The 15,679-nt window shown below is 37.3% G+C and overlaps 1 protein-coding gene across 2 annotated transcripts in view; it reads right to left on the reverse strand.

The window, feature by feature from the left end:
• Positions 1-11,089: 11,089 nt before the first annotated feature.
• SLC25A36 (solute carrier family 25 member 36) overlaps positions 11,090-15,679 on the reverse strand; it is a 38,483-nt gene continuing 33,893 nt past the window's right edge. Inside the window, exon 7 of one of the 2 annotated variants that reach the window (XM_003895027.5) lies at positions 11,090-14,734. In XM_003895027.5, the coding sequence (XP_003895076.1) occupies positions 14,541-14,734 (194 nt within the window). In that variant the 3' untranslated portion in view covers positions 11,090-14,540. The remainder of the gene's footprint in view (positions 14,735-15,679) is intronic. The other variant, XR_001900070.2, reaches the window with a different exon arrangement.

Raw genomic sequence — 15,679 nt, forward strand, 5'->3', positions numbered from 1 at the left:
AATAAATAAATAAAATGGGTGCTCAATGTCACCAAACTGAAGAGGGCAGAGAAGAAAGAACAATTCTAAGTAACTTTGGAAAACAGTGTTTTGACTATAAAGTGTACAATATTGTACTCTACTTCGTAAATTTGTTTTTCAGAGGAGTGAAATTTACAATTTTTAAATGGCTTTCTGTGTGTTCTAGGACTCACCATGAACAATGAGAACCAGGTTTCTCACTGTCAGAGAAAGAAGTTACAAATAAAGGAAAGGAGACTGTTAGAGTGAACACTGTGGTGCTGGTTTAGAATAGAATGTATTAGTATGAACTCATGGTACTAGATATACAGCTATATACATATAGATATATGGCTATAGATATAGATATATACATGTATGTGTATATATTGGTTCTGTTGCTGAGACGGCCTAGAAGTCATGATACCCTATGAACAATGATTACACCTGGTGCTTAGATATTGTTTCTAAACAGCATCCTCCAACAAAAGCAACTAGTGATGCTTGGAGAAATGTCTGATTCCATGGCTGGAATAGGCAAGTACAAGATGAATGTGAAACATCTTGTGGTGCCAGAAAGAAAGAAAACGCACAAAAATAGTGAAGGTATGTTAAAATGAGACAGAAGAAAACTTGAAGTAGATTCCAGTGGCTAACTCTGGAACAATTTGAACAAAAGAACAAGTAATAATCAGTATATTATTACACATAGAATAAATCGAATAACCACCATAGTGGTATAAATAAATAATTGGGCTGGGTGTGGTGGTTCACGTCTGTAATCCCAGCAATTTGGGAGCCCGAGGTGAGATGGGCTCAAGTGTCACTTGAGGCCAAGACTAACCTGGGCAATATAGTGAGACTACATCTCTATAAAGAAAGTAATAAATAATTGCATAAATAAATAAATTGGGTGAAGACACCATTCTTCCTTATAATAGAATTCCAAAGAATAAACGTAGAAGGAATGTGGAAATAGAAAGTCACCATTTGGAAGACACAGCAGTAATAATTGTTTCCTTTTCTTCATGAGCCAACAGCTACTGGGTATTTGCCAGCCTTCCTTGCCAGTAGGTGTGGCCATCTGACTGGTTTCTAGCCAGTAAAATGTGAGCAGAAGTTATATGCTCCCCTACGATCATTCTCTTTTCAGCTGACTTAGAGATAGATAATCTAAAGTGTGGTCCTTAAACCAATAGCAGCAGCAGCACCCATGAACCTATTAGAAATGTAAATTCATGGGCCATACCCTTGGACCTCCTAAATCAAACTCTGGGGGTAACACCTAGCAATCAGTGTTTAAACGTCCCTCTAGGTGTTTTGGATACATGCTAAAGTTTGAGAACCACAGCCCCAGTGCAACCTTAGAAGGCACATGTGGAGAACAGCAGAGCCTCAGGCAGCCGAGTCCCTGAAAGGCTGCTGGAGAAGAACACTTGTTCCTCTGTCCAAGACTACTAAATGAGGAAGAAATAAATGTCTACCATGTTGAACCACTACGCATTTATGTCTCTAAACTACTGTACTCTAACTAGCCCTAACTAAATAATACTCAACTCATTAATTTTCAGCCTTTTTCCTTTTCTAATATGCAGACTTAAATTTTAAATTGTTTTTCTGAAGACTACTTAAGCTGCCTCTTAACCTTGACTGGGCCACAGGGTGTGCCCAGATATTTGGCCAAAAATTATTCTGGGTGTGTTTGTGGAGGTGTTTTGGATGAGATTCACATTTATGTATTTTTCAGATGGAGTCTCACTTTGTCACCCAGGCTGGAGTGCAGTGGTACAATATCGGCTCACTGCAACCTCCACCTTCTGGGTTCAAGTGATTCTCCAGCCTCAGCCTTCTGAGTAATGAGACTACAAGTGTACACCACCACGTCCAGCTAACTTTTTTATATTTTTAGTAGAAATGGGGTTTCACCGTGTTGGCCAGGCTGGTCTCAAACTCCTCCTCAAGTGATCTGCCCACCTTGGCCTCCCAAAGTGCTGGGATTACAGATATAAGCCACCATGCCTGGCTGAGATTAACATTTAGATCCGTAGACTGAGTAAAGCAAACTGGCCTTCCTAATGTGGGTGGGCCTCGTCCAATCAGTTGAAGGCCTGAATAAAAGGCAAAGTAAGAACACTCCACCTGCCTGACTGCCATCAAATTGGAATGTTGGTTTTTCCCTGCCTTCAGACTCAGGTGGAAACATGAGTTCTTGCTGGGCCTCATGCATGCCAGCCTTTGAACTAGAACTCCAGCACTGCCTCTCCTGGGTCTCCATAATCATGTGAATCAGTCAGTCTCCATAATCATGTGAACCACTTTCCTAATATATACCATTGGTCCTGTTTCTCTGGAGAACCCTAATACAAGCTGCATCTCACCAGTTTTGACATTTAGAATTTTTACTATCATTCAGTTCCAAGTCTTTGTTTCACTTGAGTTATCTGACCTATGGATCATCTAGAAGAATGTCTTAATTTCCAAACATATGTGGTTCTTCAATTTCCAAACATATGTGGTTCTTCAATTTCAAAATATGTGGTTCTTCAATTATCTCCTTGTTGATTTCCAGCTTAGTTGTATTGTGGTCAGAGAACAAACCTCTGTATGATTATAATACTTTGGAATTTGTTGAGGTTCTTTCAATTCTTGTGGTTGAGGTTCTTCTTGTGGTTCTTTCAATTCTTATGGTTCTTTTCTATCTCACTTTTGACTCTATATACTGTGGAAATTTTTTAAATATATGAAAATTTTTAATAATTATATCTTTAGTGAAATAAATCTTTTATGTATCATGAGGTAACCTTCTTGAATTTTAGTAATGCTTTCTTGCCCTAAAGTGAGTTTTATTTGAGAGTAATATGACTGTTTTCCTTTGGGTAATGTTTTCACACCTTATCCTCTTCATTCCTTTATTTTCAACTTTAGCATACCTTTAGGTTTTAGCCATGTCTCTTACAAATGGTTTGTTGGTTGTTGTAGTTTCAAAATCCTGTCTGATAATCTTTAAATCAGAACATTTGGTCCATTCCCACTTAATGTACCTATAGTTTGGCCCTTGAACAATGTTGAGGTTAGGGGCCCCGACCCCCTACACAGTTAAACATTCACGTGTAACTTTTGACTCCCCCAAACTAAAGTACTTATAATCTATTGTTGACTAGAAGACTTACCAATAACATAAACAGTTGATTAACACACATTTCATATGTTAAATATTATATACTGTATTTTTAAAATAAAGTAAGAGAAAAGAAAATCATAAGGAAGAGAAAATAAATTTACAATTAAGTGAAAGCAGATCAACATAAAGGTCTTTATCCTTGTCATTTTGATGTTGAGTATGAGGAGGAGGAGAAAGAAGAGGGGCTGGTCTTGCCCCTCTTGTCTCAGGTGTCAGAGGCACAAGAAGGGGAATGAAAGGGGAAGCAGGAGAGACTGGCACACTCAGTATAAACTCTATAGAAGTACATCGTAATTTCTGTCTGGCATATTTGCTTTTTCACTTCTCTAAAAATGTTTCTGTATGACACTTAGTCCATTTTGTGTTCCTGTAAAGGAATACCTGAGCTGTGTAATCTATAAAAAAAACAAGGTTTATATGTTTATGGTCCTGCAGACTGTACAGGAAGCATGGAACAAGCATCTGCTTCTGGTGAGGGCCTCAGGAAACTTCCAATTGTGGTCGAAGGGAAAGCGGGGACAGTGTGTCACATGGTAAGAGCGAGAGAGAGAGAGAGAGAGAGAGAGCGAGAGAGCGAGTGTGCAAGAGAAAGCAAGGTGAGGGATGCCACACTCTTTTAAACAACCAGCTCTCATGATGTAATGAAATGAGAACTCAGTCGTTGCTGTGGGGAGGGCACCAAGTCATTCATGAGGGAAGGGCCCCTATTTCCCAAACACCTCTCATTAGGCCTCACCTTCAACACTAGCGATTAAATTGTGATTTGGAGGACACAAATATCCTAACTATATCAGGTACAAATTCTCCTTTCACCTTTTGCTTTGGCTTCATTGCTGATATCATAGAATGTTCCATGTTGTAAAAGAAGTCAAAAGTAGTCTTGAATAATCAGAATCCTTCTGCCAGATTGCTTAATGTCAAGTTGTTTTCTGTCACTGCCTCCTCTACATCTTCATCCTTATCATCTGGCGCTGGTTTGGAAGCACTTATCTCTGTCAAGTCACCTTCTCTTAATTCCTCTGGCATTGTGTCTATTGGCTCTTGAATTTCTCCAAGATCTGTATCTTAAAACTCTTCAGCCCCTATCTGTTTTGCCCACAGCCACAGTGTATTTCATGATATCTGTGATTGGCTCTGTCATGAAGCCTCCGAATTCATGCACAAGATCTGGACACAGTTTTCTCCAGCAGGAATTTCCTGTTTCAAGTAATAAGACAATCTAAATGGATTGTCTTAATTAGATTGTCTTGGAAACTTGATGTCTATAAAAAAGATGTCATAGGGCCCAAATACCTGAAACAATCTAAGAATATGGCAACAGCAATGGCATTTTCAATAGTGTAATCCTTCCAGACTTTCATGATGTTCTCTCTCTCAGGGTTCTCTTCCACAGCATTGACAATCCCTTCCACAGAATACTGTGTTTAATTAACCTCAAACCTTATGACCCCCAGATCTCTGATGATCTGGTGGTCAGTGGCTGATTTAGAGACATTGTGTTTGGGGCAAGTAGACCACTTTGATACCCTTGGTATTGAACTCATGGAGTTGAACTCATGGTGCCCAGAGGCATTATCCAATATCATAAGAGCTTTAAAAGGCAGTCCCTGGGGAGTGAGGGGCAAGGGGAGGCAGAACATTAGGACAAATACCTAATGCATGTGGAGCTTAAAACCTAGATGATGGGTTGACAGATGCAGCAAACCACCATGGCACATGTATACCTATGTAACACACCTGCACGTTCTGCACATGTATCCCAGAACTTAAAATGAAAAATAAATAAATAAATAAATAAATAAATAAAACAAAAAAAGACAGTCCCTTATTGACAAGGTACTTCCTGAATTCAGGGACAGAGCACTGATGGAACCAATTCAGAAAAAGGGTTCTTCTTGTCCAGGCCTTCTTGTTGTACAGCCAAAAGACTGGCAGCTGATTTTTAACTTTTCCCTTTAAGACTTGGGGGTTAGCAGTAAGGGGGTTATAGGTAAGGACAGTCCTGATCATAAACCTGACTACATTTGCACACATCAGTAGAGTTAGCCTACCCCTTCCAGCCTTAAATTCTGGTGCTCACTTCCCTTCCTTACTAATTAATGTCTTTTGTGGAATTTCCCCCCCACAGAATAGGGCACTTTGGTCTGCATTAAAAACCTGTTCAAAGCCTGGGTTACACAGCAAGACCCTGTCTCTACAAAAAAACAAAAGAAAAAAACTTAGCCAGGCCTGGTCATGTGTGCCTATGGTCCTAATACTTGAAAGGCTGAGGTGAGAGAATTGCTTGAGCCCAGAAGTTCAAAGTTACAGTGAGCCATGATGGCACCATCGCACTCCAGCCTAAGTGACAAAGCAAGACCCACTCTCTAAAAAACAAAAATGAAAACAATACGAAACAAAAACCTGTGTAGGCAGCTATCCTTTCTCCTCAATGATTTTCCTAATGGTTTCTGGGAATGTGTGTGCTGTCTCTCGGTTGGCAGACGCTGCTTCTTCTGTTATCTTGACAGTTTTAAAGCCAAATATCTTCCAAAATTATCAAACCATCCTTTGCTGGCATTACATTCTCCAGCTTTAGACCCCTCTCTTTTCTTTTAAGTTGCCATATAATGACTTCACCTTTTCTCAAATCATATTAATCTATAGGTAATGCCTTTTTAATAGCCATCCTGCCTCACATAAAAGCTGCATTTGCAATGAGACAAAAAAGTAGTTCAGAAAAAAGTGCCAGGTTTTCACACCTGCTGAGTAGCCACAGCCATGGCTTCACAAATTTTTCTTTTTGTATAATGGTCCTTAGCTAGATTAATTTATCTTGAATGGCAGGCCAATGCAGCTGCGGACCTCAATCTATAGCACACATCAAGCAATTAAACTTTTTCTTGTAATGTCATGCATTTCTTTGCTTCTTGGGAGCACTTCCAACACTTATAGTTGTATTTTGCATGAGTCTAATGGTGTTACTCAAGGTTTATGGTATTGCACTAAACACTACAAAAAATACCTGAGAAGCAAGAGACACCACTTTTTACTGCAATGAACAATTTACTGGAGACAGGAACTGCTCATCTGAGATGATTAGCGTCATGTCACGTGGCATTTTCAATGGATACTTGCAATACTTGGGCTTACCACAATAGCAACAAGAGGTGGCTATAAAATTATTACAGTAGTAAAGTATGTACTAGTTAATTTTGTATGGTTATAATACTGCCTGTTTACATTTGCTTACATTGCTCTGGACTGCAAATGGCACCATGTATGGTTTGTTTGTGAGCATAAATTTTGATAAATTTTGACTTTTCAAAATAGATTTGTATATATTCCATGGTAGTAAATGATAAAGTAGTATCTACAATTATTTTATGCATTCATCACATACTGTGGAGACAAAAGTGACACCATCTTGGATGGTAATCCATCGTGTTGACTTATGATTGACCCCAGTCTCATGAATCCCTCCTGATTTCTACTTTATTTACTATCCTTAAAGTAAGAGCATGTACTCACTAAATCTTGCCTTTAGATCAAAGCAACCTTAATGTTATTGCACAAATTATAGGCTATGATGCACACAGGATTCTTACCTCTTCTGGAGGGTGGCCTCTAACTGTTTTGCACAGATCATGTACTCCCTTTTTCGATGGTATAAAGCCCTGGGGCTGAGGGTAACAGCAAAGCTCTACCTGTCTTGCAGCGGCCCAAGACCATGCTTCTGTTGGTAAGTTCTCTAAACCAATTGCCCTATACTGACAAACTGGACTTGTTTGCCTCATTCTTTGATTTCTAGGCTCCTTCCGTGTCTGCATATATGGCTCTGTCATGGAACACACATGAAACTTTTTCTTAATTTTTTTTGTTACCTCTAGGCTACATAGTTTGTGAGGGTTTTTTTTTTCCCCAAATTGTTACAAATCTCCAAAAAATGTTTCAATATACTTATTGAAAACAGTCTGTGTATTAGCAAACCCTTGCAGTTCAAACCTGTGATGTTCAAGAGTCAATGGTACTGATAGATTTGGATTTAAAACTGTGTAATTTCATGGTTTCTCCTTTCTGGCCTTCCTTTGAACTGATTTTTAAAAAAGAATTCTTTCATGTTTTCTCCTTCTACAAGTATACTAGTTACACTATTTATGTTCTTTTATGGTTACCCTTATTACAATATGTATACTTAACAAAAATTAAAATTAGTCTTCATCTTCTTCCTGGATAACACAATGCTTTGTAGAACACTTTAACTCCATTTCTCTCCCTCCTTACTTTCATAAAATTGTCACAGACTATATTGTGTGTATACATATATATGTGTGTGTATGTGTATATATATATGTGTGTGTGTGTGTATATGTATCTTTTTTTTTCCCGAGACAGAGTCTTGCTCTGTGGTCCAGGCTGGAGTGCAGTGGTGTGATCTTGGCTCAATGCAACCTCCATCTCCTGGGTTCAAGCAATTCTCCTGCCTCAGCCTCCTAAGTAGCTGGGATTACAGGCATGTGCCACCATGCCCGGCTAATTTTTGTATTTTTAGAAGAGACAACGTTTCACCATGTTGGCCAGGCTGATCTCGAACTCCTGACCTCAGGTGATCCTCTCGCCTCAGCCTCCCAAAGTGCTAGGATTACAGGCGTGAGCCACCGCACTCAGCCTATTGTGTATATTTTACTTATTACTTTTTATATGGTAAATCACCTTTTGCACTTGCCCACCTGTTTTGTTTGCCTTTTTTTCTTCCATCTTAGTTCTTCTGATATCACATTCCTTCTGCCTAAAGTACATCCTTTCTGGTTTCCTGACATCTTTAAAAATTTAATTTTAAAAAATATTCAAGGGCTACATAGTGATGTTTTGTTACATGCAATGTATAGTAATCAGATGAGGGTAATTAGCATATCCATAATCTCAAACACTTATCATTTGTTTTGGAAACATTTAATATTCCTCCTTCTAGCTATTTGAAACTATCTATTATTGCTAACTATAGTCATCCTACAGTGGTATAGAACAGGATTTCCTTTGGTGAGCTTGAGCTGCTGCTAGTGGCAAACTGTTTTAATTTTTCTGAAATTTATTTCACCGTCATTCCTAACCCATCATCCAGGTAGCAGAAATCAGTATCTTCACTTTGTTTTCATATTCTTCCATTTCACTACAATGTTTATAGGCATGTTTTAATCTTATTTAGAATGCATTGTGATTCATGGAGCTATGGCTTCATGTTTATCATCAATGCTGGAAGTTTTCCAATTACCTTTTTTTTTGAGACGGAGTCTCCCTTTGCTGCCTAGGCTGGAGTGCAGTGGTGCAATCTTGGCTCACTGCAACCTCTGCCTCCCGAGGTCAAGTGATCCTCCTGCCTCAGCCTCCCGAGTAGCTGGGATTACAGGGGCCTGCCACCACACCTGGCTAGTTTTTGTATTTTTAGTAGAGACCGGGTTTCACCATGTTGGCCAGGCTAGTCTCGAACTCCTGACCACAAGTGATCCGCCTGCCTCAGCCTCCCAAAGTGCTAGGATTACAGGCGCGAGCCACCGTGCCTGGCCTCCAATTACCTTTTAAAATAGTCTCTTCTCCATCCTCTCCATTTACTCTAGAACTCCGATCAGAAGTACATTAGACATGCTCATCCCATTCTCCATGATACCTAACTTTTCTTCCACATAGTTCTCTTATCTCTTTGCTGTCTTCTGGGTGAAGCACTTTAAAGAGATAAGTACCTAGTTTATGCTTTTATTTTGCATTATTGTTAAAAATGCTTAACATGAACACATCTTAAATGTACAGTGACAGTTTGGATGTGTCGCTGCCCAAATCTCATATTGAAATGTAATATCCAGTGTCGTAAGTGGGGGTTCTGGTGGGAGGGGATTGGATCAAGGGGGTGAAATAATGCTTCATTTTAATTCATATTGATGTCCAATTGCTCCAGTACAATTTTTTCAAGTTAGGAAAACAAAAAAAACCACACCCTAAGAATCAGTATCTAATTTAGGAAGGTATAGATCAAATAGTCTGGGCCTCTAAAACACCTAAGTTCATACTAAGGAGACTGATCATATTAGAGAACCTTAAAAGTCAAGATTCAGAAGTAATGGCTGAAGAATGTTAGGGCTGTTTATCCTTGACAATGAAAGACTCAAGGAAGAATTCTGTAGTGCATTGGAAGAGCAGGCAGGGGACCTGGAAACAGAGAATCAGGGGTCTAGTAGTAAATTGTTTGGTTGCATTTGATAAGCTCCTGAGTTAGATTAGGTTTGGAATCGTGGTCTACCCCTGGTTTTAAAATCTCAAGAAATTTACACCTTTTGAGTCAATTCCTAGGAGGTAAGAACAAAAGAAAATGGGTTATTTTTCCCTACTTGGGCTGAAACACTTTGACCTTTAACAAAGAATGCCCCTCCCCATATCAGCCTGTAAAATTTGTATCCGTTTCAAAGTTTAAAAATGCCATTTTCTCCATGCAACCAGATTTTGCTAAAAGAATTAATAGTTTCAGAGAACACAGATCATGCTGACACTCCTGAAGCTCATAGACAGTATGATTAAGAGCAACTTACATAAGACAAACTAGTATCTGTTAAATCTGATTTTCTAGGATGTTGCCAATCATTCTTTGGGAGAAAAAAACTTCGAGAGGTTCCCCACTGGCCTCAGGATATCATCTAAGGTCTATATACATTAGCTTCTAAGACAGTTCATACCGTTCTTATGTATTCAACTCTGTTTCTGATTACTTCCTAATGTTTCATTCAGAGCCAACTTCTATCCATCTTTCCTTTCAAATGAAGTTTCTAAAACATCATCCTAGCGTCAAGTGCTGATGAATAACCTAGTGTAGTAAATAAAAAAACACAGGACTAAGATTCAGAGCACTCAAGTTAAGAGTCCAGTTGTGACTAATATTCCTCTGTAATTGGATCTATGGGCTATTAAGAAATCACATGAAACCACTGTATAAACAACACTCTATATACATAAATCTTGAATTGATTCAATACATATTAAGGCAGTCAGCTGGTCTATACAGTGTGAAAATAAACAAAAGGGAAGTCAGGCTGAGGCAGGAGAATCGCTTGAACCTGGGAGGCAGAGGTTGCAGTGACCCGAGATCACACATAGGCGATAAGAGTGAAACTCCCTATCAAAAAAAAGGGGGGGGGGACATTTAATTACATTTTGCTTGCCTGAGTTTTATCAGTTGTATAGCTGTTACACTAGAACCTTAAGAAATCATGAACTCACAAATTACTTCCTCTATCACGGCTCCCAATGTTCAGTAATAAACACAGACACACACAACTTGCAACGCTTGTGCTCAATCTTAACCATTATTTTGCCAGTGCCTTCAGTGCAAAGTACTATTAAAGCCAACAATTTCAGATTTATGTTAATGTTGAAATACAAAATATATTTTGTCCTGGTTTCTTCACCTACAAGACTGGACAATGTTTGATGTTAACTACAATTCAGGAAAACCTAATAGACAAAATGTAAAGCAAGTGGGCACTACATAGCATTTTATCTGTGTCATCTGTATTTCGATCTAATATATGTGGATTCATTTGGTTATTCTAACAAGTTCTCACCTCTGTATTTTTCATATCAACTTTCACAAAGGCTGAAATGAAAACATGAAAAGCTTTGGATAAAAGTCAATAAACCTGTGGAAGATACGCAAGATTTCTTTCTATACTACGAGGGAGTTGGATTACTTGACCTTTTGGTTCCTTTAGACATCACTAGTCTAACAGATACAAAGTGCTCAAGATAAGGTTTGCTGACTGAATCAAACGAGCCTAATACTTAACCTGAAAATGGCAATAGATTTTTGTTCCACACATAGGATAATCCAAAAAAGTGTGACTATATTCTCAATAAAATGTTGATGTATTATAGAAAAAGTCACCATATTTTCATAAGTGTATTTTAATTTTTAAAATTTGAACAATTCAAGTAAAAGTCAGCTAGGTAACATAAATACAGAGTAAATGCACGTAATTTACAGCCATGTACATAAATGCAAGATACCAAACCTCACATGAATAGTCCAAAGTTAACACTTTTGAGGTTCACTATTTAGCTATGACTGATAGGTCCTAATTGTTCACATACACGGGGGTATACATTCCAAAAGTTTATAAACACAAAAACTGAGTCAAACTAGAATTTTGTTTCTACAAGGAGTAGCATAAAAATCAGTGTGTAGGTTAATGGGAAATGTAAGCACATGATGGAGAAGAGATCTGAGTGGGCAGAAAGTTTGTACACTGTATTTTATGTATTAAAATCCCTCAAATTTAAATCATTCAGAAATACCTATATTCTTAGGAATGTTAAAGTCATTAGATATTTGAGAAGAAAAGGCTGTACTGTATTCATCAGTTCCAAAGGGGGTCCCTAGATTACTAACAGTCTGGGCAGAAGAGCATGTAAACAACAAAAGGCAGGCATGGACAATTCTTGAAGAGCAAGAAATGGATTGATTTTTAGCACTTAAATCCTTCAAATCTGAATAAATATTTTTAGTGATTTAAAACCAATCTTAAAATGCTGAAATGTTTGTAATCCAGTAACAAACATTATTTTTACCAACCCAAATTCTGCTGGTCCTAATATAGTAATGCTATTCCACAGATAATCTAATGATATTCTATCCTGACTTCAAAGTTACAAATCCACTGTGGGGCACCAATCTAGAAAGGATGGTTCTACAAAGTTACATAATGAGAATCAAGCCAACTTTCGGTGATAGATTTTTTTCTTGGGATTAAAAGCACTGCATGGTATCCCGAAATCACAACTGCTAATTCTTCAGATTTGAATTTTGAAATTTAAAAGTACATACAATCTAAACAATGTGGACTACCTCTACACCAGAAATAAAAAAGTCATGATAAACAGATGAAAAAAAAGTCCAATGCTTTGAATGTTTTTGTTTTTAAACATGAGTCAATTTTTTAAAAACTTCAAAGAAATATTTCAGAGACAAACTTTATATACAACTTTTATATATAGTTTTCTTTTCTGAATTATCTCTGTCATACATAAACTATGGCAGATTGTGCTTAGGGAAAAATACAACTGAAATAAACCTCATTGCTCCTTTCTAGTTGTTGCACAAATAAACAATGTCCAAGACTCTAAGATTTCTTTTCTTTCCAGTACATACATAATACTTTCAAAAGCTGAATATAATGCACTAAAGGTCAACACAAGTTTTACTTGATAAATACAAATAGAATGAGAATATATGTTCATCCTTGAAGGACACTTGTTATGAATATGCTACAACTAAATAATAAGATGTTCCTTAGCTGCTGGTTTTCATATCATTCTTAATCATTTGTGGGGTACTGAGATCAGTAAGACTAGGGAGAGTCTCTACCTTACATTCAACACAATGAATGTTTATGGGTCTTCACAAGGCAAATGGCACTGTATTAGGCAGTAGAAATGGCACCTGAAAAGGCAAACACGATATTCAGACCTCTACAGATTTATTACGAACCCGTTTTTGGTATGTTCCTCATAATATGTGTCAAAGCTGAAATTTACCATGAAAGGTACGAATAATTCCAAAGGTAAGAAAGCTGATTTTGCCTTTGGTCTCCAAATAGATTGGAATATTTTTATTCCAATTGAGCACCTCAAAAACATCCAGTTACTGTTGACCACAAGGAAGTTAAAATGGGGGAATTTAACAGGGCACTATGTTTCATTGGTGACAGCAGAGAAAGCGTGCGATGACACGCTGCAGTATCTATAACGTTGGGGGCACAACAGGGTACACAGAATACCTAAAACATTTATATTAAGGATCTCCAAAACAACATACTTAAAACCCAGAAAAATGTTATGAACACTGTTTCTGCCTAATACATGATCAATTTTTTTTTTTTAAATCTTAACATGGTATTCTCTCCTACTTTCTCACCACCCCCGCCCCCAAAAGGCCACAAAGTGTCATTCTTTTAGATAAAGCCATTGCACAAAACGTACAGTTCAGGTACTGAAATGAGTACCACACACTGGCGTCCAATCGTGGCAGTTTTTATACATCAGAATAGCATAGGCGAAGTCTTTTAAAAGAATTACAGCAAACATCTTTATAAGGGCCATACATGTAACACATTTTAAGTATTAAAAGGTACAGCTGACTCAATAGCAAAATTTAAAAGCTACATCCTGTTAGCACATTTAACCCAAATGAACTTGAATCTTTCTATGATTTACCACTCAGGAAACTAGGACAGAATAAATTTCTTGTCAAAAGCAGTTTGTTTATTTACACAAAACTAGAAGTTAATTAATGTCACTACCTGCTAAAGCAGATAGCAACGAGGCCCTTGTCTGTAATATTTATACTGTCCCAAATATTAACGTCACCTTAAAATGGCAAAACTTTAAATTACTATTTTCTCTACAAAATAAATGTAATCTATCATATATAGACCTGGAAAAAACTCAAAAGTTCAAATTCTTAATGTGAAAGTAGGGAAAGATTCAAAAGTGAAAAATGTTTTATACTTTATGTAAATGATACTTAAGTATGACAAACAGGTGATAATTCAAGTTCATAACTAGTAAGTCACTGAAAGATAAATGCATTCATTCATGTACCACAAAATTAAAGAAGACATGAGGACATGCCGCAGTCAGCGAAATAGCCAAGAATCAACAATTTACTAGTTATTTTGTCCCAAACTATTACCATGTGTTTGGTATGTTAACAATTTAAATATCCACATTAGGCTAAACATCAAGCACCTGTTAGCAGTGGAAACTGAAACATTTTGATGCTAAGAAATATACAAGATATTTAGACGCTATTTCATTGGTTGTCAAAAACAGTGACTACTGCAAATAATTAAATATAAAATATTGTGCCAGGTCCTCTCAGGGAAATGTGAAAATAATACTGACGATCTCATTGTCATTGTTGTGATTTTACTGGAATTAAACAAAAGCCGGAAGTTATAGATTTATGACTGCCAATACTATCTTTGGATAGTTACAATACAGTATGTAAAATTAAAGATGGCTTTGTTTAAAAGACTGCCATAAATCAACAAAACCCAACTGTGTCTGGTGGACATGGTAGAGAGAATGGCAATTTTGAGAGAGGAGTGCTTCTAAAGGCATTTCCTTGGAGGTTCTGAGGTTTTTTTTCTTTCTCCACATTACTGAAAGGCCAAGAAATGTGGTGTGATTACTATAATTCCTACGACAAAACTTCCACTTATAATAGTTACATGTTCCCAAACTATTTTTCTTCTGTCTGCCATGCTGGCTTCCATATTCCATGGTCCACTGTCATCTTTTGGTCTTCTTTTTTTGTAGTACAGCAGCCCTCATGCTGCTATCCATTGAGTAGGTAAACCACCAATTCATAGGTGGCCATCATAATGGCTGTGTTTGGAATCTGTCTCACTAGATGAGTTGTCAGACCACGGTAAAGAGACCCATAACCTTCTTCTTGAACGAGCAAAGCTAGTGTCTGAAAAAAAGATCTGTATTTTGTTCCCTCTTCACGTAGTCTTGTTCTTACAACTTCTGTTTAGGAAAGAAATAAAATCATTTTACTTAAACATTATTGATATCTTTACACTCTTCTAATTATAACTGAGCACATCCCATTTATCAGTCTGTAAGTGTAAGCTCAGGATAAAAAAGGAGTAGCTTCTAATGTGTAGCTTATTGAAACCAGTCTCATTATAGTAACATCAAACTTCTAATATGGCCCAAATCATGCACGTTAATTATAAGACTTTACAGTCTTTGAATGTAAAAAGACACAATATAACAAAAGAGAAGTATCAGTTGTATGCTAAACAGATAAAAGGAAGGATAGATATAAGAAGGAGGAAAAGGTTCAAAGAAGCAGTAAAGAGGTGGCATCCAGGATGAATATAAAAAGGATACAGTGAGAAACAAGCAAAAAAGATTTAACATGAATACTACAAAGAAACAATAGCATTATTAATCTATTCAAAACAGTCCACACATATGAGTGTGAAACATCATGTGGACAAAGAAGCTGACAATGTTCCAAACATTAGCTGCCAGCTATAAATCCCAGCCTGGGAATCAAGTAAGCAAAAATCATAAATTTTTAAGAGCTGAATGAACCTTAAAGATTAGTCAGTCCAATTTTTCCTCATTTTAAAAGATGAGAAACCAGAGCTACTGAGAGATTCTGGCCAGCTGCACGTAGAAGCTGGGACAAGAATTCAGAGCTTCCTATGTAACTACTTTTTTCACATCCACTATTTCTCAAATTTTTTCAACAAAGTATTCCAGAAGGGCATGGGGAAATAGTCTAAAGCAACCCACAGCAATTGTTACTATTTACTTGAAATCTGTTCTGTCTTAAAGATTCGTGCCATTTATATATTTAACTCGAAAATGTCCTATTTGACCAGGTGTGGTGGCTCACGCCTGTAATCCTATAGCATTCTGGGAGGCCGAGGTGGGAGAATCGCTTGAGCCCAGGAGTTT

The sequence above is a fragment of the Papio anubis genome, chromosome 2 (genome assembly GCF_008728515.1).
Source record: "Papio anubis isolate 15944 chromosome 2, Panubis1.0, whole genome shotgun sequence".
NCBI classification, from domain to species: Eukaryota; Metazoa; Chordata; class Mammalia; order Primates; family Cercopithecidae; genus Papio; species Papio anubis.